The sequence below is a fragment of the Urocampus carinirostris genome, chromosome 1 (assembly GCF_059441175.1).
Source record: "Urocampus carinirostris isolate Australia breed hairy pipefish chromosome 1, RoL_Ucar_1.0, whole genome shotgun sequence".
Taxonomy (NCBI): Eukaryota; Metazoa; Chordata; class Actinopteri; order Syngnathiformes; family Syngnathidae; genus Urocampus; species Urocampus carinirostris.
The window spans coordinates 75,175,892-75,198,507 of record NC_142349.1 but is presented as its reverse complement, the minus strand read 5'-3'; the positions used below and the strand labels follow the sequence as shown (position 1 = coordinate 75,198,507).

The 22,616-nt window shown below is 43.6% G+C and overlaps 1 protein-coding gene and 1 pseudogene across 4 annotated transcripts in view; both read left to right on the top strand.

Moving 5' to 3' along the window:
- Nucleotides 1-22,616, top strand: part of LOC148376920 (uncharacterized) — a 224,495-nt pseudogene that overhangs the window by 188,243 nt on the left and 13,636 nt on the right. The gene's annotated exons all lie outside the window — the stretch shown is intronic.
- Nucleotides 372-21,430, top strand: LOC148376922 (uncharacterized). Of its 3 annotated transcripts, none has more exons than XM_088352036.1 (2): nucleotides 372-597; nucleotides 19,553-21,430. In XM_088352036.1, exons 1-2 carry the CDS (start codon nucleotides 477-479, stop codon nucleotides 20,680-20,682), a joined length of 1,251 nt encoding a protein of 416 aa, XP_088208162.1. In that variant the 5' UTR covers nucleotides 372-476; the 3' UTR covers nucleotides 20,683-21,430. The 3 variants fall into 3 exon arrangements, with proteins under 3 accessions (XP_088208162.1, XP_088208179.1, XP_088208170.1); XM_088352053.1 differs by lacking the exon at nucleotides 19,553-21,430 and adding an exon at nucleotides 6,027-9,293; XM_088352044.1 differs by lacking the exon at nucleotides 372-597 and adding an exon at nucleotides 16,432-16,662.

Sequence of the window (22,616 nt, the reverse complement as noted above, 5' to 3'; positions counted from 1 at the left end):
TTGACTTTCTTGAACGAATCATACATCATGTAAGTAATCATGTGACATGCATTATTATAGTATTCGGATTCTCAACAAGTAATCAGTAATAGTATTAGAATTTCGAAGTATTTCTTTCAATGTGCGCTCGCTTTTTCTGCACAAAGAGCGAAGCTATGCAAAGACTCCACAAGATGGCGGTTCCCTTCAACATATGTTTTGCAGTCCTTTCGCAATGCCGTGTCAGAAAACGCTTACAAAAATCAGTATGCCGTCATGAGAAGAATATTTATAAAATATACCGAAACAATCTTGAAAAAAAAGATGAATTAAAATTGTGAAGCGAAAGTTGTTTCGTTGTAGCTCCGCCCACTTTAGTTGTCTTTCCGGGTCACTCGGAGGTCGTTTGGGGCTACTTGGCGTTCCGCTCCAGCCTTGCGGAAAAGCTCCATATAACTCCCTAAAAGAGTTCATGGTGAGCCTTAAACGCGATCAAAATGTACTCCAGTGCAAAAGGACGATTCAAAGAGGAGATGGAAGAAGAGACCGAGGGAGAACATCGACTGCTAACTCAAGTTAGCATGAGCAAGCAGCTACACATCGTGATGATAGGAGAAGGTTGGTCACTTAAGTTTTCATCTTATTTTCCACTCCCCAAGTCAATTGACTCTATATCTTATGACTTTTCTATATTATTGGTGCGGCTGGTCCACTTCTAGTTCTAGCCCTCAACTACTTGCTACTAGCTAGCATAAGTAAGCCATATAGCGTTATGTCGTAAACCAGTTTAGCAAAAACGTAGTTTATCTTGTAAGCCATCTAGATATTTTACAGTGGGCAGACGAGTAGTTTTTTTTTTCTATTTGAGATGAAACCGAAGCCACTAGCTAGCTATATTTAGCTTCAGGCTATATCATTCTATATGACGAAGTTGTACTCATCAAAAATTGAGCTATGGAGCTTTCTAATAGAACAAACTTTGATTTTTATTTTGTTTTACTGGATTTGAATCATTGTGTTTCCGTGTATAGGTTGTTTTGTGTGATTGCGTGGGGATAAAAGAGGGAATTGTATCGTCTTATTGTACATTGAATGTTTTTGAGTGGCAATTTATTGCCTGAAAAGCGCTTTATTAATGAATTTGATTGACCTGTTGAAATATCAGGAAGTAGAAAAAGAATAAAGGGACCTTTGCGCATTACGTTGAGCATGTTTCTTTCTGTTTGTAAATGTAAAAAAAACTCTATTTAGACGGCCCTTTCCAGCAGTCCTTTTGGTGTACCAAAAATCTTTTGTGTAGATAATAGAGAGAAGCAAAAAGTAAAACCCACAAATAAAAAACAATAATGGACAATAAAAACAATAAACTAAGATAAAATAAAGTGATGTCATACTACTAGGTATTAAAAGCCATTCCGAGGAAGTGGCTTTTTCGTCTGGATTTATAGAGACCCGGCTCGGAAACGAGACACATCTTGATGCGGAGCTGACGTGGAGAGTTAAAAGCAAATTCAACAATTCGGCAGGAACGATATCCAATAAACAAGTGGTGGGTTTCAAGGATCTCACTACGTCGCTGCTAAAATCAAGTCGAGTTACATCTATTTGTAATGCCCTTCATCACAAAATTCCTCAAAGCACTGCACGGGTTACAATAACACCATCCCCTGATCTTGAACCGACATGCGGGCAAGGAAAAACTCAAAACCTCAAGCAAGAGGAAAATAAGAAACCTTAAGAAGGGGCTTCACGAGTGGTCAACCAGGGCAAAATAGATTTAGGATTGGTTAACAGTACACAAAATATCGTTAACATCAACAAGGAAAACAAAAGGTAATATGTTGAAATTTGTCCAACAAGTGCTTGACGGCAACGACGCCTCAAGATTGTAACATAGCCCAAAGAGTCCATAAGAGTAACGTAGCAGCTTCCTTTCTCTGCCGGCTGGTCGATGCAGACAATGACACGCTTCAGGTCCAGATGCCGGTCCGCTGACACATCTCGAGGAGTCACCGCCAGCCAGGCGGTCGGAAAAAGACAGTAAAAGAAAAATATGAGTTGGGCATCAATCATAAGCTATTGAATAGAAGCGGGTCTTAAGTCTAGATTTAAAAACTTCTACTGAGGTTGCAGATCTCCGGAGGCAGAGCATTCCACAGCATCGGGGACAGGAGGGAGAACGCTCTCAAGCCTGCAGATTTCTTTTTGGCTCTTGGAGTCATCACGACTAGACCGGCCTTTTCAGAGCGGAGGCTCCGTATAGAAACATAGGGGGAAATCAAATCGGAGAGACGCAATTCCGTGCAAACATTTGTATGTTACTAAGAGAACCGTAAAGTCACATCTTAAGTGGACTGGGAGCCAGTGCAAGTTAGCTAATGTAGGAGTCATATGCTCAAACCTTTTGGTCTCAGTCGAAAGTCTCAGTGCTGCATTCTGAACCAGCTGCCGACTTGCTAGACACGGGGAGACCAGAAAGCGATACATGACAGTAATCGAGCCGAGAAGTCACAAACGCATGAATCTGATCGAGACGGCATCGGGCCAATCTTCGCAATATTACGGAGGTGGTAGAAAGCCATTCTAGTAATATTTTTCATGTGTGACTGAAACGACAGATTAGGATCAAATATAACACCTAGATTTTTGACCGAGTCACTATGGGTGATATTACATTTGTCGAGGTTCAGGGCAGTGTTAGAGAACAAATCCTGACAATGAGCTGGACCAACAATCAACATTTCATTTTTTTTCTGGTTTAAGGCGCAAAAAAAATGAAGTGACAAACAGAAATGATAAACATTCACGCGTATACATTTGTGGGACACCCTGTATATCAAGTCAATTGTTTTTAGCAATACTGTATTTCCTCTGAAAACGAAATCAATTCTCAAAATGATGGTGATGTGTTCCAAAAGATTCTTTTTTGAAAAATGAAAATCTGGTGTAAAAGTGCTTGTCAAAACAACTGAGGTTTATTGGGCCTGCCAAACATTCCAATAGCGCATTAGCCCATCCATTCAAATGTCAAAAAGTCGAAACGCTGCAAAAATGCATCGCTGTCAAGCTGTAGCTTTTTGCCTTACAAAGTACGTTTAGGATGCGTTTTAAGACGTGTGCCACGTAAGAGAAAATCTGTACGGAAAAAGGAAAATTTGTCAATGATGGCTACCGTCCGGTATACACCGACGATCACGAAGCGGCAAAACGATCGAGTCAAACGTGTTCGCCGCGGTAGCCTCTATCTCGGTATCCTTTTTTTTAGTCGCGAGTGGTTTGATGCTACTGTGCCCGTGCGTCATTCGGGAAAAAAAAATACGCTGTAAGATGATTCTGTGTTTCGTAAGGGAAAAAACGTCAGTTTGTACGGGCATGGAGCGCCACAGCTATGAAAATGATTTGATTGCCACACTCGGGAATCAATGTCATTCACCGATTTTGCCTGATTTCCCCGACCCATCAAAGTTTACGGGGATCGTTCATCCTCCAATCTTTTTTAACGTTGAGCGGCAAAGGGACGTCTTCACCACCAGTCACCGACCTACGTCATGCCGCGTATCGTCGGAACGCTTCGACTCTCGGGATTTAAGATACGCTCGCCTTTGAAAAACGGACTCGTCGCAAAAAGATCCCGGTCTGAAACAAGATACCCGAAAACCGAAAAACCGTCGTCTCCTTACAATAGCGAGAGTCTAGTGCACCGGTGTCAAACAGGCGGCCCGCGGGCCGGATCAGGCCCGCTAAGGGATTGAATCCGGCCTGCGAGCCATCATTCAGAGAAGCGCAAGAGAAAAACAAGCTGCAGGTTGAAATAGGTCCACTTGACGATGCCAAAGAAAGGTGCCTCCAACAAAGACACCGTACTTGTATTCCTCTCTCTCTTTTCCACCCCTTTTCTCCCACTCTCTGTCTCTGTCTCTTTCACTCTCTGTGTTGCTCTTTTTCTCTTCCTTTGTTCCTCTTTGTCTCTTTCTCTCTGTCATTTTAACTTCTTTTGCTCTAACCCCCATTTTTCCTTTTCTGTCTTTTCTCTTTCTCTCTTCCTACCCTTTGCTCTTTTTTTCTCTTTTCTCTCCTTCTATTTCTATTTCTCTTTGGATTTCTTTCTTCCTCTCCCTTCCTTTCCCCCCCTCTCTCACGACTTTGTATCTCTTGTTTCTCCCTCTCTCTCCATCTCTCTCTCTCTCTTTGTCCCGCCCTCTCTCCTTTTCCCTCTTATTTCTTGATCTCTCTTTTTCTTTCTCTCGAATCTACTAGTACGGCCCCCGACAGAATGTTTGTTCTATGGTGTGCCCCCCCCCCCGAGTTAAAATGAGTTTGACAGCCGTGGTCTCGTGAATCCCACCGTGTCAAATATTTCCTCGGAAACGCAGGATAATGCGGACGCCTAAAACAATCCGTGGAAAAGAATCTCTGCATGGATGGAGGTTCCTTGCTGCGAGCTGTCTGCTCGGCCCCGCAATTCCTGTTTGCAAATCAACCGAAACTCTAGTCCGTTAGCCTCCGCAGTTTCGAGTGACGTCTTTTTCGGCCAATCGCGGGCTTTGTTTCACGGTCCGCAGACCGCATTATCCTATACAGGGCTGTATTGCTACAGAATGATAACGCCCCTTTACCTCAGAATAACTTCAACTAACTCATACTGTAGTGACTGATTTCAATAATCGATACATCGGTTAAACAATGAAATTCTGAATAAATCCTTCATGCGATCTTTGATCATTTCTATGCACCGTTTTTACGCGCAAGTGTGCACGATCGTCGATGGACTTCTGAAAAGAGAATTCAAACGTTTACAACTTTTTCACATTTATATCAAAAATGGCCAAAGTGAAATACAGACGCCGCTTATGATCGGGGTTCGTTCGTGAGTCGCTTCAGTGCTATATTTTGTATGTATATAAGTATGATTAGGGCTTGTATAAGTAAGCTGTATTGTTTTATACTAAAAAAGTACAATTTCTTGAAATATGCTCTATAAAGTGAAATTTAACTTACTTTTGGAAAATGGGCTTCAAGAGGTCCTTCCCTGCATTTTCTCAACCGTATCAAGCTTCCTTATTCCACTTCTATTTCAAACGAAACGGGTCGCCTCTTCTTTATACTTGACACCAACCCTATTGAACGGATGCACGAGCTATTAAACAATAAAAATGTCAAAGTTCTTAGTGCGCTGGAGATAGTATAGACATAGACAATAGAGAATATTTACACACAAACTAGGAAGCGGAATCAGATTTTTTTTCTTCCGGGTGGATGCCGGATGACCTCTCACAGTGCCACCACTCGCCGTTATCGTTCCAGTATTGTTCTGTACTGTAAAAGATGCGCACCATACAAAATCTAAAATGTTGGTATATACCATTTTTCGTAAGTCGAATGATCGTAAGTAGGGGAGCGTCCGGACACATTTGCAAAGCTTTTAGTGTCGTAAACTGGTCATCTCCAATTGTCCGTGTTTGGAAACAGCTCAACCTACCCTTCGAAAAAAGTGTGAAGTACAATGTTAGGTTTTTGTATTGTGATCAAATTTGACTAAGTGCCAGGTAAGATGCCCACGCTACACTCATCTGCAGGCAGAGAATAAAAACATTCGATTTCTTTGCGTTCCAACTCCAATTCCTTAATATGAGTCGCACTTGCTGTGATTATTTCATTTTGGGACAAAACTGCAGAGTGTTTCAAAAGCGTCCAGTTTCTCCAAATAGTTCAAGGACAGCATTCCATTTATTTTGGCTACGTCTTGGATTGAGATTTTGGGAAAGTTTTACAGCATTATGAAGGGGTTAACAATTTAAATGACAACAAATTAGAAGATAAAAACATGCCAGTGAAGAATAGGTACAAATTAAAAAAAAATCAACAAAATGTTTCCAAATACGATTTGTTTGAATGGCTTTCTGCAGGCGTGAAAGCTTCATAGACAAAATGTTTTGTTTGACTTCCATTGAAAAGCGATTATTAAATAGATGCTTTTCACTCGTGAATGTAGACTTCAACTTTATTGATAATCAGATTGTGTGTTTTGTGTCTTCTTCCTTGGCAAGAGGAGACAAAGTTGCCCGGCGTCAAAAAAGAAAACGATTTGGAGCCCCATCACATCAAAAAGGAGGAAGACCATTTGGAGCCTGACCAAGTTAAAGAGGAAAAGGAGGATTTTGAGCCTGTCGAAGTCAAAAAAGAGGAAGATTTGAGAGAGTTTCTCGTGACCGAGGACCATTTCATCTCCGACGATCAACATGAAGGGAACAAGGAGAAAGTGTCTCCAAGCAGAAGCTCCGGGACAACGGACGATGAGCACACGTCCGACTCGGCACCCGACGATAGCAAGCAACAGTCGGAAGGTGATAACGCGTGTCACAAATGTTCGTATTGTGGAAAAACGTTTCCGAGCAAGGGTAATTTGAAACGCCATATGATTGTACACACTGGAGAGAAACCCTTTTCCTGCTCAGTTTGTGGTCAGAAATTCAATATCAAAGAATCTCTAAAAAGACACACAAGAACCCATACGGGAGAAAAACCCTTTACCTGCTCAATTTGTGGTCAGAAATTAAGCCGAAAAGAAAGTTTGAATAGCCACGTAAGAACTCACACTGGTGAGAAACCTTTCGCATGCTTAACATGCGGTCTTAATTTTCGCTTCAAAAATAACTTACAAATTCACATAAGAACCCACACCCAAAAGAAACCTTATCAAAAATTGAATGTAAAAGAAAAATTGAAGAGACACGCAAGAACACTCAGTGGTGAGAAGCCTTTTGCATGCTCAACATGCGGTCAGAAATTCAGCCTAAACAAATATTTGAAAAACCACATAAGAACCCACACTGGTGAAAAACCTTTTGCATGTTCAACATGCGGTCAGAAATTCAGCCAAAAAGAACATTTGAAAAACCACATGAGAACCCACACCGGTGAAAAACCCTTTTCATGTTCAGTTTGTGGTCAAAGATTCACCCAAAAAGGTAGTTTGAAAAGCCACGCAAGAATTCATACTGGTGAGAAACCCTTTGCCTGCTCAGTTTGTGGTCAAAAATCCGCCCAAAAGGGAAGCTTAAAAAGACACTCAAGAACCCACACTGATGTGGAACTATTTTCTTGTCAAGTCAAAGTTCAGGGTCTCGGGTGTGCTAGTGAGAATAGCGGTCATCAGTCTGCTTGAGCTCTTACAACCTCTAGCAAAAAGTATGGAATCGCCAGTCTTGGGCAAGCCCTCGCTCAGACATTTCATTTTGGAGAGAAAACTCCGATCACAAACATAAGGTCATTTCTCAGTGCAACATATTGGCTTTCAGAAAGACTGAAATAAATGATAAATAAACATTTTAAGTACTACCTTTATACACAAATCACATAGTAAAAATTTGGAATCACTCCATTCTGAGGAAAAAATATGGAATCGACCAAGAAATTACAATCAAAAACATGCACAGTTCTGCCAAATTTATGAGACTCCAACTTCCATTTTCTGTTTTCAAGACATATATCCTTAGGTTGTTTGTCTTCCTTGGCCCACCAGTACGTTTGACTTTAGCCACCTCCCCATGTACTTGGTCATCGTCAACACAGCTGACTCTTAACAGCCCACATCTTTGACAACCATACGAGTAGTTACCTTCTTCAAGAAAATTGACCATCGTGTCTTTGGTCTCAAGAGACTTCTCTCTTGTTGGAGACATGATTCTTGCCAATCCACTTAGTCTGGGGGCCCTCCTAGTTGTAATCACTGCCCTGTTTTAAGCTGCCGACTAACGAGCAGATTTCATCCAAGACGGGTACCCAGTTAAGGAAAGAAAATTGACTGGGTGTTCCTTATTTTCCTCTCAAAATGCATGGATTCCATTTTTTTTCCTCAAAATGGAGTGATTCCATATTCATTTCCCTGCACTTGCTCGATAAAAATGACATTTACTGACCATTGCGATGATTTTCCTTCATTTTGTTTCGTGTTTCCGAACGCCAATATGTTTCGCTTTGGAATGACCTGAAGATTGTTTCATGTTTGTGATCTGAGTTTCTTCTACAAAAATAAAATGTCCGAGTGACACGGGTGATTTCATCCTTTTTGCTAGGGGTTGTGTTCACATTCAAAAAATACAGCTACCACTGAATTAACTCATTCGTGTACTCTCATTGTTTTCCTCATTTTGTTTATTTTTTTTCAAATGCATGAGTGTTGCAGCTTGTATCCTTTTTTTTTTATCGTTTATATGAAATCGAATGATAAATAACAAGAATTACTGTTATATATGATCAGAATGTTCCATATTTGACTATATGTTCTACATTTTTACGTTGACCTAATCAAGATGTCTTTTTTACCGGGGTTATTGCACGAAACTGGACTAAAGAAAACCTGGCTAACTGAATAAGGACAGCTTGATCTAGTCCGACTTGATGAGCCGCTATGTCAAACTAGCTGCAGGTAGTCGGGATAAACGCGGCTTGACGGAATCCTCCAAGAGACCCCCGGGATTCTCCTCAGAATCACGGGTGGGAAAATGGAAAAGCGTCACCCGTGATCTTTTACGGCCGCTGAACTTCATCTCCTGATGGAGTTTGATCCATTTTTGAAAGAGGTGACACGAGCACCGTGAATAAGGAAAGGACACGGCCAGATACTTTTTCCGATACTTTACGTTCGAGGAGTATCGGATTGGAAACGCTCGCTGTTGAGAATAAATCACCATAGCAACGGACTCAGGCTCATTTGAACCTGCTTTCGTGCAACTCACGGCAGGCTACACTCAACTTAGATAAGAAACCTATCCCGGCTTAATCCCTTACCTTGTTTTCGTGCGATACCCTCCTAGTTTCTTAAAAATCTGATTGTTTGAATCTACCGTATTTATTCTTTATACCTTGAATGAAAAGTATGAATTCTATGTGGATTTTTTTATTTTGCTTCACTTGTTAGCTCATTTTCAACCGGATATTCTTGAAAGACTGATGTTCCACCGAATGGGATTCACTGTGATTTAACAACTTCCTTACGATAACTGTTTTTGTTGAATAAATAAGTTGCTCTGTTTAAGTTGAGAATCTCGTAAAATAATTCTACTTCCGGGTAATAGTACTTTCTGCTCTTGGTCATCAGTAGTTACACATATGCTGACAGGACGAGTGAATGTTCTAATCCGTCTCCATCCCTGTTGAAGGGTTAACAAGGCAATCCTGTTAGTTTCTAAAAGTGTGTATATGATGTATAAACAAATAGATCTTGTGATATTTCAGCCACATGATCTCAATGCATCTTAATGTACATTTGCAGTTTTCCCCATCCTGAGAAAGAATAAAGCTATTGACACGTCCACTGTGGTTATGGTCCTTCTTTGATGGTTTAGCTTGGAGTCATATCGATGACGCTCCAGTGAAAAGTCAGCATTTGATGCAGCAACAAGTATAAGAAGATTACGCCGGCAGTACAAAAAGTACCGGAAATCGTTACTGAGGTTACCCAACGGTCACAAGTAATAAAACACGACATTGCTAAACTTACCAACAGACAGGAGGCGAGGACAACCATATCAAGTCGGGAATGCGACGGCACCGACGAGTCCAATGCTAAGCAGACTTGACATAACGCCAACACAAGAGGTAACCGCCACTACACCAACAGATGTAACAACTACAATAGATTTGGCATATGATGAATATTGTGATCTCGATAAATATGACGACTATCCGGGCTTTAATAGTATCAAGCCAAGGCGTTTTAACCTAAGGGAAGAGCTTATTTCCCTACCACCGCAAACACCAGAGCGGTGGTAGGGAAGGCCCAGCAGCGACTCCGTTTCCTGAGAGTGCTCAGGAAAAATCATCTGAAACAGCAGCTGCTGGTGTCCTTTACCAGCTCGGTAGCCTAGATGGTAGGGCGCCCGCTCCGAGACCGGGAGGTCGCCGGTTCGAGCCTCGGCCGAGTCATACCTAAGACTTACAACATTGGTACCCATTGCCTCCCTGCTTGACGCTCGGCATTAAGGGTCGGAATCGGGGGGTTTGCTCACCTAATGACTCCCAACACAGCAGTCGGGTCTAAAAACCCGGCGCCGATCGAAGGCGACGCGTCACGTCGATAGCTTCGCGTGACAAAATGATTTCCGGTAGATATCATGTTGACGGTTGATACTGGCTAAATAATAATAAATTTAAAAAAATACAAAGCCACAGTGGAGAGCATTCTATCATGCTGCATTACGGTGCGGCATGCCGGGTGCACGGCAGCAGACGGGAAAACGCTTCAGGGGGTCATCAACACAGCCCAGGGAATCGTCGGTTGCTCTCTACCCAGTCTGGAGGCCATTGCCTGCTCTCGCTACCTCAGCAGAGCAGAAAACGTCATCGAGGACTTTTCTCACCCCGGCCACCACCTCTTTAACCCGCTGCCTTCCGGCAGGCGCTACGGGTCACGCAAAACAAAAAACAAACAGACTCAGAGACAGTTTCTTCCCCAGAGCCATTTCCACCCTTAACACACACCGCACAACAAACTGGAACTCTTGCAAACGCACTACAGATGTCAAACCGATACGACCGCAACGAAGACTCCGGCAAAAAAAGAGGTGGGGGACTATGCATTTACGTACATAATGCGTGGTGCAATAACAGCAGAATTATTGATGCACACTGCTCGCCCGATCTAGAGTTTCTCGCGGTATCGTGTAGACCATTCTATATACCGCGAGAGCTAACTGTGCTCATTGTGATAGCTGTTTACATTCCTCCGGATGCTAACGCTAGCACAGCGCTAAACCTTCTACTCGCTGCCATAAACATTCAACAGCTTGCACACCCCGACGGAGCTTTCATTATCGCTGGCGACTTTAATAATGCATGTTTAAGGACTGTTCTTCAAAATTCTATCAACATGTGAACTGTGCAACAAGGGGTGAAAAAACTTTGGACCGCGTTTACAGCAACATCAAAAACGCATACAAAGCTTCCCCCCTCCCCCACCTAGTAAATTCGGATCACATATGCCTATCCCTTACCCCCTCATACACCCCATCCGAAGGAAAACAAAACCTGTAACGAGGACAATACAAACGTGGCCTGAGGGAGCCCTCTCCAAGCTGCAGGACTGTTTTGATCAAACTTGCTGGGAGGTATTTGAACACCATGACCTCCAGAAATTCACTGACACTGTTTTATCCTACATCCGTTACTGCACGGATGAAGTCACAGTATATAAAAAAGTCAAAAACTACCCAAATCAAAAACCCTGGATGACCAGCGAGGTGCGCACCCTCCTCAAACACCGCAACACCGCCTTCAGGTCTGGAGACAAGGCTCTTTACGGGGTGGCCAGGGCTGACCTGAAGAGAGGCATCAAGGAAGCAAAATCAGCCTACACAAGGAGGATCGAGCACCTCTTCGCCGGAAATGACCCGAGGAGGATGTGGCAGGGCCTCCAACACATCACCAACTTCAGAGGCCACAACCTGGCAACTGTTGAGGCTGAGGCTTCACTAGCTGAGGACCTTAATCAGTTCTTCGCTCGCTTTGAAGCTGGTAGGCCACATACAGCCACATCACACCCATCAACAACCAGCAGCAACTCCCTCACATTTCAGGAGCACGAAGTCAGGCGTGCGCTGAATACCATAAACCCCAGGAAGGCAACTGGCCCGGATGGAGTACCAGGGAGGGTACTCAGGGACTGTTCCAATCCGCTGGCTGGGGTCTTCACCACCATCTTCAACCGGTCCCTGTCACAGGCGACCGTCCCACCTTGCCTCAAAACCTCCACCATCATTCCCGTCCCCAAAAAGTCAGCAGTGGAAAGCCTCAACGACTACAGGCCTGTAGCTCTCACGCCTGTGGTCATGAAGTGCTTCGAGAGGTTAGTGTCCCGGCACATCAAAAACTCCCTGCCACTCACACTGGACCCCCACCAGTTTGCCTACAGGGCAAACCGCTCCACTGACGACGCCATAAACACAGCACTTCACACCGTGCTGAAACACCTGGACCACCGGGGGAGCTACGTCAGAATGCTCTTCCTGGACTTCAGCTCAGCCTTCAACACCATTATCCCGGAGATCCTGGTGGAGAAACTTGCACACCTAGGACTCTCTCCCTCCATCTGCCACTGGATAATGGACTTCCTCTCCAACCGCCCACAGTCGGTGAAACTCGGTACCCACGTCTCTCCCACCCTAACACTGAACACTGGCTCCCCCCAAGGTTGTGCACTGAGCCCCCTGCTTTTCACCCTCTACAGCTCCGACTGCTCACCGACCCACCCCACAAACACTATTATTAAGTTTGCTGACGATACCACCTTGATCGGCCTCATCTCTGAAGGGGACGAGGCGGCATACAGGGATGAGGTTGAGTCACTTTCAACGTGGTGCTCGGAAAACCACCTCATATTGAACACAACAAAAACGAAAGAACTGATTCTGGATTTCAGAAGGAATGGCAGGAATCCAGCACCACTCATCATAAAAGGAGACTGCGTAGAGAGAGTCCACTCGTTCAAATTTCTGGGCGTGCACATCTCCGACGACCTCTCCTGGTCTGCAAACACCAGAGCGGTGGTAGGGAAGGCCCAGCAGCGACTGCACTTCCTGAGATTGCTCAGGAAAAATAACCTAAAACAGCAGCTGCAGGTGTCTTTCTACAAAGCCACAGTGGAGAGCATCCTAACATACTGCATCACGGTGTGGTATGCGGGGTGCACAGCAGCAGACAGGAAAAAGCTCCAGAGGATCATCAAAACAGCCCAGAGAATCGTCGGCTGCTCTCTGCCCAGTCTGGAGGACATTGCCTGCTCTCGCTACCTCAGCAGAGCAGAAAACATCGTCAAGGACTTTTCTCACCCCGGCCACCACCTCTTCGACCTGCTGCCTTCCGGCAAGCGCTACAGGTCACACAAAGCAAAAACAAACAGACTCAGAGACAGTTTCTTCCCCACACCACCCTAAACAGACACCGCACAAAAAACTGAAAACTCTTGAAAAAAACTACCTCACACGTATGTAAAATGGTACTCACGTACATGCTGTCTGCACTATGTTTGTTCACTGCTCAACAGACACCGCACAAAAACTGAAAACTCGTGCCAATACGAAAATAATGTTACTCAAGTCTTGTTCTTGCACATGTCGACTGCACTACGTTTAATGCTCAAATTGCACAATGTCTGACCATTTCCTTTTTTTTTGCACTATGATGTCTATGCTTGCACCAATGTATATGCGGACTATTTTGCACCATGATGACTTTGCACCAAATGCAATATTGCACAACCGTTACGATACAACGTTATCACGACAACCCTGTATGTAACATCCCACATGCTGACATTGTTGTGTAAATACCATGTCAATTATAACTATAGCCTTATTCCCCTTGTTTTATAACATTATCTTCTCTGTTCCTTTATCTTCTTGCTCATACCCTCACTATGTGTAAAACTGGAGTGTCATGCCCAATTTCGTTGTCACAATATGTTAGCCCATTTGTAACAATGACAATAAAGGTATATTCTATTCTATTCTATTCTAAATTGTATTCATGCCTGTGCTCACTTTGCACAATCTTGACTATTTTTGCATATGTCACTAATGCCATTCCAAAACTGTGTGTAACATCCTCCATGCCCACATTTCTTGTGTAAATATTGTGTCAATTAAAACCTTATCTTCTTTGTTTTCTTTATCCTCACTGTAAAACGTGGCACTGGAGCGCCACGTCCAATTTGGTTGTCAGAATATGTTCAACCCACTTTGTAACAATGACAAGAAAGGTAGATTCTGTTCTATTCTATATGGGAGCACGCCAGACATCATTCATGGTATATAGCTAAAGAAATGACAAGTGAGGAATGCGTAGCATGTCCAATGGCTTCCAACAGAAATGCCAATTGGAATCCCGCAAAGGCTTTGTTTTAAAACCTGTGCGGATAAAGGCAGTGCGAACATTGCTTTCAAAAAATGTTCTCATTACCAATGTGCGCTATACAAAGCAGGTTGATTTGTGGTCGAAGAGAAGCACTTCATTTTTGGAGTCCACAGCATGACAGCAATAAGACTAAATTCCGTACGGAATTTGATCTCCTGTCAGCCTTAGAAGGCCCTCCCACAAATTATCTTGTGGATAGAACGGCAGGGTACAAGTGTTTTGCTAATGATGGGTAGAGGTCAGTGGTCAGGAAGCTTTTTGAGCCAAAGAGCCATAAAAGCAAAAAATGTTTTCAAAAGAAATGGAGAGAGCCACATCATAACTTTTAAGACCAAATTGAAAAAAATGCCAAACACACACTCCAGACAAAAGCACATTTGATTTGACTGTGTGTCATTTGATGATTTCATCAAATGTATGAAATGGTAATCATGCCAAATCCCGTCTCCCAAATCAATGACAATATGACATTTACCATTTGTCTTCCGCCTTCAGTTAAGAGTGTTGAGGCCATTTTTTTCAATAAAATGTGTCTTTTAATAACGCTTTCAAAACAATGTGCATGCAAAGTCCTTTGGTAAAAATGTCACCAATGACTGCAAAGGATAAGCATATGGTCATATTCACTTTCGGTGTAGACTGCACTGAGCGAGCGAGAGAGAGAGAAGGAAGTGCCTTGCGCTGTGTGCAGGGATCCGCCCACCCGTACTGCTCACCCAATCAAATTCGTTTGCCAGCATTTAAATGGTTTCTTATGAAACTTCTGCATGAAGTTGCTTCGGCTTTCTATGGAGCAAAATGGGGATGAAATCGCTTGACTTTGGAACGCCACAGAGAGATGTGCAATAGTTACATTTTATTCCGGAGCCATACGTACTCATGAAAAGAGCCATATATGGCTCCCGAGCCATGGGTTCCCTACCCCTGGTATAGGTCAAAGGGACCAACGGGTAACCATGCGGGAAATACAACAGTAAGGTGTCAGGTTCCTTGGGTGTTATCCTGGTTTACGCCGGCAAAAGTGACACCTATATTTGCGACAGCACCAATACGGTGTGCATCCATGATCTGCAGCGCTTATCCTCAGTAGGGTCGCGGGGGTGCCGGAGCCCATCCCAGCCATCTTCTGGCAGTGGGCAGGGGACACCCTCAACTGGTCGCAGGGCACACAGGGACAGACAATTCGCTCGCTGTGTTGTAGTTAGCCACAGCGGCGTGAACGACGTCACAGGCTAGGCCAAAAGTTGGACGTCCCTGCAGCAGATGGAAATCTTGGTGCCCAGGGTGACACCGCCTCGTCTTCACGTAAATAGCGAGTCCACCTTCTCTTTGCTTCCCGCAGGCTTTGTGTCTCTGTCACTAACAGCGCTGAAGCCGGGTAGTTCCGGATCGCTCCAGGTTAGCGTCCAGGATGCTAGAGGTGAGCCACGTTTCCGTAAAACACAGCAAACTGCACTCCCTGTACGCTTTGATGTTTTTCACCAGCACGGCCGGTTCGTCGGTCTTATTTGGTAGAGAGTTCATATTTCCCATGATTACAGACGGTACCGTCATGTTGGAAATAGCAGTTTTAAACCCTCTTTTTTATTTACGAGAACTGCTCTGACAACACAATTTATAAAAGGCTTTAGCTGGATTATGAATTTGAATATATACTCTGTGAGCCACTTCCTCTTAACGCTCATTTTGAATTGTAAATATGTTTTTCAGAATAGAATAAAATCTACCTTTATGGTCATTGTTACAAAATGGGTTGATCATATTGTGGCAACGAAATTGGACGTGGCACTCCAGTTTCACATTTTACAGTGAGTATAAAGAAAACAAAAGAGATAAAGGAACCAAGAAGATAAAGGTTATAAATGACACAATATTTATACAAGAAATGTGGGCATGTAGGATGTTACTTACAGTTTTAGGATCATATTAGTGCAAAAAATAGTCAAGATTGTGCAAAGTGAGCATAGGCACGAATACAATTTGACATCTGTATGAGGTTGTGTGTTTGCAAGAGTTCCAGTTTGTTGTGCGGTGTGTGTTAAGGGTGGAAATGGCTCTGGGGAAGAAACTGTCTCTGAGTCTGTTTGTTTTTTGTTTTGCGTGACCCGTAGCGCCTGCCGGAAGGCAGCGGGTTAAAGAGGTGGTGGCCGGGGTGAGAAAAGTCCTCGATGACGATTTCTGCTCTGCTGAGGTAGCGAGAGCAGGCGATGGCCTCCAGGCTGGGTAGAGAGCAACCGACGATTCTCTGGGCTGTGTTGATGACCCTCTGAAGTGTTTTCCTGTCTGCTGCCGCGCACCCGGCATGCCGCACCCTCAATGAGTTTCATATAAAGTGTCAACATTTCAATGCCGTTTTTGTAACGTGTGTCATTGTTCATTCGTGTTCGTTTTAATGTTTTTTTTTTCAAAACGTTGTCAAATAAGCACGATGTGATTTATTTTCAATGTTCGTTGCCCGAACGGGGACGTTGACCCGACCAATATGGCCGTGACGTTGGCGCGCTAGCGATCGGGCTACTACAGCGGGCTAACGTATGTAGTCTTCCGTACACATCTCTGGTTTTTGGCTAGCTCGGTTCCGCTCCAGCCGCGTGGAAAAGCTCCATTTAACGCCCTAAAAGAGTTCGCGGTGGGCATTAAACGCGATCGAAATGTACTCCGGAGATAAAGGACGATTCAAAGAGGAGCTTGAGGAAGAGACCGAGCGAGAAGATCGACGGCTAACCCCAGTTAGCATGAGCAAGCAGCTAAGAGTCGCCATGGAAGGAGCAGGTTGGTCACTTTTTAATTTTTCCACTCCCGAAATCAAACCAGGATATATGTTGTCACTTTTCTATTTCCTATTCTTGACGGTGGAATCTATTCGGCTGATGTCGTTTCACGCTAGAGCCATCTAGCGACTAGCTAGCAGTATGAAGATGCGTTTCTCTTGTTTGACATGAAAAGGTAGCCATCAGCTAGTTATTAGCCACTTCTAATTAGCTTCTCGCTATATCGCTCTATGACTGACGACTCGTCATCAAAATGGAGCTCTAGAGCTTTCTTTGAGCTATCTCCAAACCTTTTCAACCTGAAAGCTACTTTTTGTTATTTATGTGTGCAAATGACACCCAGTTTGAGACATACGTATGTATAACAACTTATCATGTTATTACTATGTTGTTACAATGTTATGTTTGTGGGCTTGAAAAGTCAACCACGAGATCGGGGGTAGGGAAGCTACGGCTCGGGAGCCATATATGGCTCTTTTCATAAGTACGCGTGACTCCAAAATCAAATGTAACTCTTGAGCATCTCTCCGTGGCGCTCCAAAGTCGAGCGATCTCATCCCCATTTTGCTCCATAGAAAGCCCAAGTTGGATAAGAAAGCGTTTGATAAATAAAGGACTTGGCTGAGCAGATCCCTGCACACAGCGCAAGCCACTTCTCTCTCTCTCTCTCTCTCTCTCTCTCTCTCTCTCTCTCTCTCTCTCTCTCTCTCTCTCTCTCTCTCTCTCTCTCTCTCTCTCTCTCTCTCTCTCTCTCTCTCTCTCTCTCTCTCTCTCTCTCTCTCGAACAGTGCAGTCTACACCCAAAGTGACCCTATGCTTATCGTTTGCATTCATTTGTGACATTTTTACAAAATAACTTTGCATGCACATTATTTTGAAACCGTTATTAAGGACACATTTCATGGGAAAAAATGGCCTCCACTTAACTGAAAATTGTAAATGTCATATTGACATTGATTTGGGAAACGGGATTTGGCATGATTATCATTTCATACGTTTGATGAAATCATCAAATGACACACAGTCAAATCAAATGTGCTTTTGTCAGGAGAGCGTGTTTGGCAGTTTTTTCAATTTGCTCTGAAAAGATATGATGTGGCTCTCTCCATTTCTTTTGAAAACATTTTTTGCTTTTATGGCTCTTTGGCTCCAAAAGCTTCCCGACCCCTGCACTAGATAGATAGACCACTCGATTGAGACCTCTTTCCCGCACCGTCCGGCCACGTCCATGGCGGCCTTCTTCTCAGTCTCCTCCCATTGACTTCTGCTCTGAAAATCCTCTTCAACATTCGCTCGTAATATACAAAAATACCCAATATAACGTGTTTATGAAGAGTATTTAAATAGTGTTACGAAAAAGACACACTGTCATAAAAATAGGGTCATATGCACATGTGGGGGTGGGGTTTCATGTGGGATTTTACTCTGCCGGGTGGAGTTCAAGAGCCTCATGGCATGAGGAAGAAATGATCCGTCCGTGGAACAAGACTGTGACGGCAGTCTGTCGCTGAAGCTGTGAATGTAGACTTAAGCATAATTGGTCATCAGATTGATAATAAAGGTTTCTTTTGTCTTCATTTGATATTTTTGGAACTCAAGCTTTTAAAGCCATTTTGGATCTTGACTCTTTATCGCAGTAAAGATGAATGAACGGAGAAACCGGTTGAATAAAAAGGAATTGATCTTGACATCAAATGTCGCGATTGTTCCAATTACAGTTTTTTTTTAAGATAAATTGTGTTTCAAAATAATATTGTAATGGCATGCTCAAAATCATTTTTGTTTTTTCCCTGAAAGGATTTTCGTCGGGATGCTTTTTCTGGGAAAAAATATGTTTGTAGATCAGGGGTGTCGAAGTTATTTGAACTCGGGGGCCACACCATAGAACCAACATTCTCTCGGGGGCCGGACTAGTCGATTCAAGAGAAAGAAAAAGAGAGGTAAAGAAATAAGAGAAAGAAGGAGGGAAAAGGAGAGAGGGCAGGACAAAGAGAGAGAGAGAGAGAGAGAGAGAGAGAGAGGGAGAGCATGTGAGAAAAAAAAGATAAAAAGTAATGAGAGAGGGGGGAAAACAAAGGGATAGGAAGAAAGAAATCCAAAGAGAAATAGAAAGACAGAAGTAGAGAAAAGAAAGCGCAAAGGGTAGGAAGAGAGAAAGAGAAAAGGAAAAAAGAAGTTAGAGCAAATATAGTTAAAAAGACACAAAGAGCAACAAAGGAAGAGAAGAAGAGAGACACAGAAAGAGAGTGGTAGAAAAGGGGTGAGAGAGAGAGAGAGTTAGAGAGAGAGAGAGAGAGAGAGAGAAAAGAAATACAAGTACAGTGTCTTTGTGAGAGGAACCTGGCTTTGGCAACATCAAGTTGACCTATTTCAGCCTGCAGCTTGTTTTTCTCTTGCGCTTCTCTGAGTGTTGTCTCGCGGGCCGGATTCAACCCTTTAGTGGGCCTGATCTGGCCCGCGGGTCGCCTGTTTGACACCTGTGCTATAGAACATATGTGTATTTTAAGCTTCGATGTAAACATTTCCACTGAGGTTGCAGATCGGATCTCAGGGGGAAGAGCGTTCCACAGCACCAAGGCCCCCAATGGAAAACACTGTCGGATTTCTTCTTGGCTCTTGGGATCACCAGTAGGGTAGCATTTTCAGAGCGAAGGCTCCGGGCAGGAGCATAGGGGGAAATTCTATCTGAAAGATATGAGCAAATCCATGCATGATTTGGTATACGACCAACAGAACCTTGAAATCACATCTTAAGCTAAAAGGGAGCCAATGCAGGTTAGCTCAAATCTGGGTCATGTGATCACACTTTCTTGTCTCAGTGCTGCAAAAAATCCCTGTTTTTGTGTTCGAAAAGAAATTCTACACATTGATGTGTGTCTTGTGTCCTGCAGACGTCAATGAAGAGAATCTTCTTCCTTGGCAACAGGAAACAAGGTTGCCTGGGGTTAAAAAGGAGGAGGACGATTATTTGGAGACCCTGGATATTAAAAAGGAAGAGGAGGATTTGGAGCCTGACCACGATATGGAAAAAAAGGAAGACGTTGAGACTGTTCATGTCAAAAAGGAGGAAGATTTGAGAGAGTTTCCTGTGACTGAGGTCTATTTAACATCAGGAGATCAACACGAAGAGAACAAGGAGAAGGTGTCTCCGAGCAGGAGCTCCAAGACAACGGACGACGACGACGCGTTTGACTCGGCACGCCGCGACGGTGGAGAGCGCCGGTCTGAAGGCGATAACAGAAATCACAAATGTCGGCAGTGCGGGAAAACCTTTAAGCGCAAGTACCATCTGAAATCCCATCTGATTGTCCACACTGGTGAGAAACCCTTTGCCTGCTCGGTGTGCGGTCAGACATTTGGCAAAAAAGTCAGTTTGAAAACCCACGCGAGAACCCACACGGGTGAAAAACCTTTTTCCTGCTCGGTTTGCGGTCAAACGTTCGCAGAGAAGGGGACCTTAAAAAGACACGCGAGAACCCACACGGGCGAGAGACCTTTTGCCTGCTCCGTTTGTGGGAAAAAATTCAACCAAAAAGGATGTTTGAAAATTCACTCGCGAACCCACACCGGCGAGAAACCTTACGGCTGTTCGGTTTGCGGTCAAAAATTCAGCTGTAAAGGAAGTTTGAGGATTCACTCACGAACCCACACGGGTGAGAAACCTTACGGCTGTTCGGTTTGCGGTCAAAAATTCGGCCGTAGAGAACATTTGAAAGGCCACTCGATGACTCACAAAGCCGAGAAACCTTTTGCCTGCTCGGTTTGCGGTCAGAAATTCAGTCAGAGAGGAAACTTAAAAAACCATTCGAGAATTCACACTGGCGAAAAACCTTATGCCTGCTTAGTGTGCGGTCAAAAATTCACAGAGAGTGGGCAATTAAAAAGACACACGAGAGTTCACACAGGTGAAAAACCTTTCGCCTGCTCCGTGTGCGGTCAAAAATTCAGCCAAAAAGAACATTTAAAAGGCCACCTAAGAACTCACTCTGGTGAGCAACCTGATTCCTTCTCAGATCTGTGATCTTAAAGACTTTCGTGTGAATTTCATTCTATTCTATCACATGTTAGCGTATTTGAAGAATTCATTTGAGACTGGAGATTCTTTGAAAATTCATTTTGAAAGTCAACATCTTACATTTAGATTTGACTCAAAATCAAAATTTCACGAGTTACCGTAAATTCCGAACGATAAGCCGCTACTTTTTTCCCAAATGTTCAGCCCGCGGCTTATTCTGTGAAGCGGCCAATTTATGTCATTTTAATAACGGCCGCCAGCGGCGCTCCAGTACCAAAGGTAAGATTAAGACCAGGAAAATATGTGCGACAAGAAAGACTGCAACCTCTAAGTCGGTACCTTTCAAAGGCACGGTGTGGGATGAAAAGTGACATTATTATTATTAAAGCTTTGAAAACTCTCTCTGTGTACCGTCTTTCTTCGTAAATATGCGTAACCGTGTATAATATGTATTTGCAACTGTATCTTTTTGTAATGTACTTATTTTAGAGATTTATTCCGTGATGTGTTCTACGGGCGAATCAAAAAAGAAGGGGCGGAGCAAACGCGGGCTGATGGGAAGTGGGGTAAAGCTGAGTTACCGGTAGATCTGTCTGTTGTCTCAGCGGACAATAGCGGATACATATTTTTCCCGCCCTTAACTTTGTTTGTTTCCTTGGATTACTTTCAACGGGACCAGTCTGCATCGTATGTTAATTACGGGTATCATTTTCCATTCATGATGCCGATTGTGGTTCTAGGATTGTGTACTATCTATTTAATAATAATAATAATAATAATTTCCTTGTATTGTCATTCTGTGTAACAATGTACACAGAACGAAATGTCGATTGCACCTGACCCGTTGTAGCGAGACGATGCAGCCGCAGCCAACAGAGGGCGCCGCCGACCACTTTTTGAGTCTTAGGAATGACTCGGCCGATTAGTTACAATTGTTGAACTTACAACCTGGCCTGGGTTCAACTTGTGATTGTGTCATAAGTTTTAATGCGTGCACGCGGCTTGTGTAAGTACAAAAGTGGCAAATCACTTAAAAAGTGGTGGGTGCGGCTTATAATCGGGTGCGCTCTATTGTCCGGATTTTAAGGTAATTTATCTATCCGATTGATTTTTGTTTTTTAAATTGGCCATTTGTGTCGAGTATTGAAGTGAAGGGCGTGATAAACTTCGTCGTTCCAGTCATCCCTTGTTTTGACATTTTCGATTTTAGCCATCTCATCATCCTTTTGTGTCTTGATTTTGACTGCAACCTTATTACCAGCTCAGTAGCCTAGATGGTAAGGCGCCCGCTTTGAGACTGGGAGGTCGCTGGTTCGCGCCTCGGCCGAGTCATTCCTAAGACTTAAAAAGTGGTCGGCGGCGCCCTCTGTTGGCTGCGGCTGCATCGGCTCGCTACAACGGGTCAGGTGTAATCGACATTTCGTTCTGTGTACATTGTTACACAGAATGACAATACAAGGAAATTATATATTATATTATAATTATATATATATTTATATTATATATTATATATATATTATATATATTATTATATTATTATATTCCTGAGTTAAAATGTATTTCTTCTCATATTGAACTGTGATGATGTCATTCAATTTGTTAACGTAACATGTCTGAAGAGGAAGAAGCGTACGCTCAATTTGCCACAGTTGCCATGGCGCCCGACGGGTCCCCGACGTGTGGCGCCAGGTTCTGTCACGGTTGCCACGGTGCCCGATTGGCCCCGCCCACGGACACCAGCTGAAACGCGTTGACAGATTGCTCCCCGACTACTTAAACGCTATCTTGTGAGTCGACCTTTATCGGAGCGTCTGCGAAACTCCTGCTAAACTGATAGCATACATCAAGCCCTGTGAATCCCCATTTTTGCCTGTGGTTTGCCCCTGTTTTGTTCTCGCACCGATCTGTTTCATTTTCACCACTTCCACGTTCCGATCGAT

What these genes read in the sequence shown, in the direction of transcription:
- LOC148376922 (XM_088352036.1), top strand. Translation starts at nt 477, where the DNA reads ATGTACTCCAGTGCAAAAGGACGATTCAAAGAGGAGATGGAAGAAGAG. An exon ending in CATCGTGATGATAGGAGAAG is followed by an intron (nt 598 to 19,552) that starts GTTGGTCACTTA and finishes TGTGTCCTGCAG; the next exon opens with ACGTCAATGAAGAGAATCTT.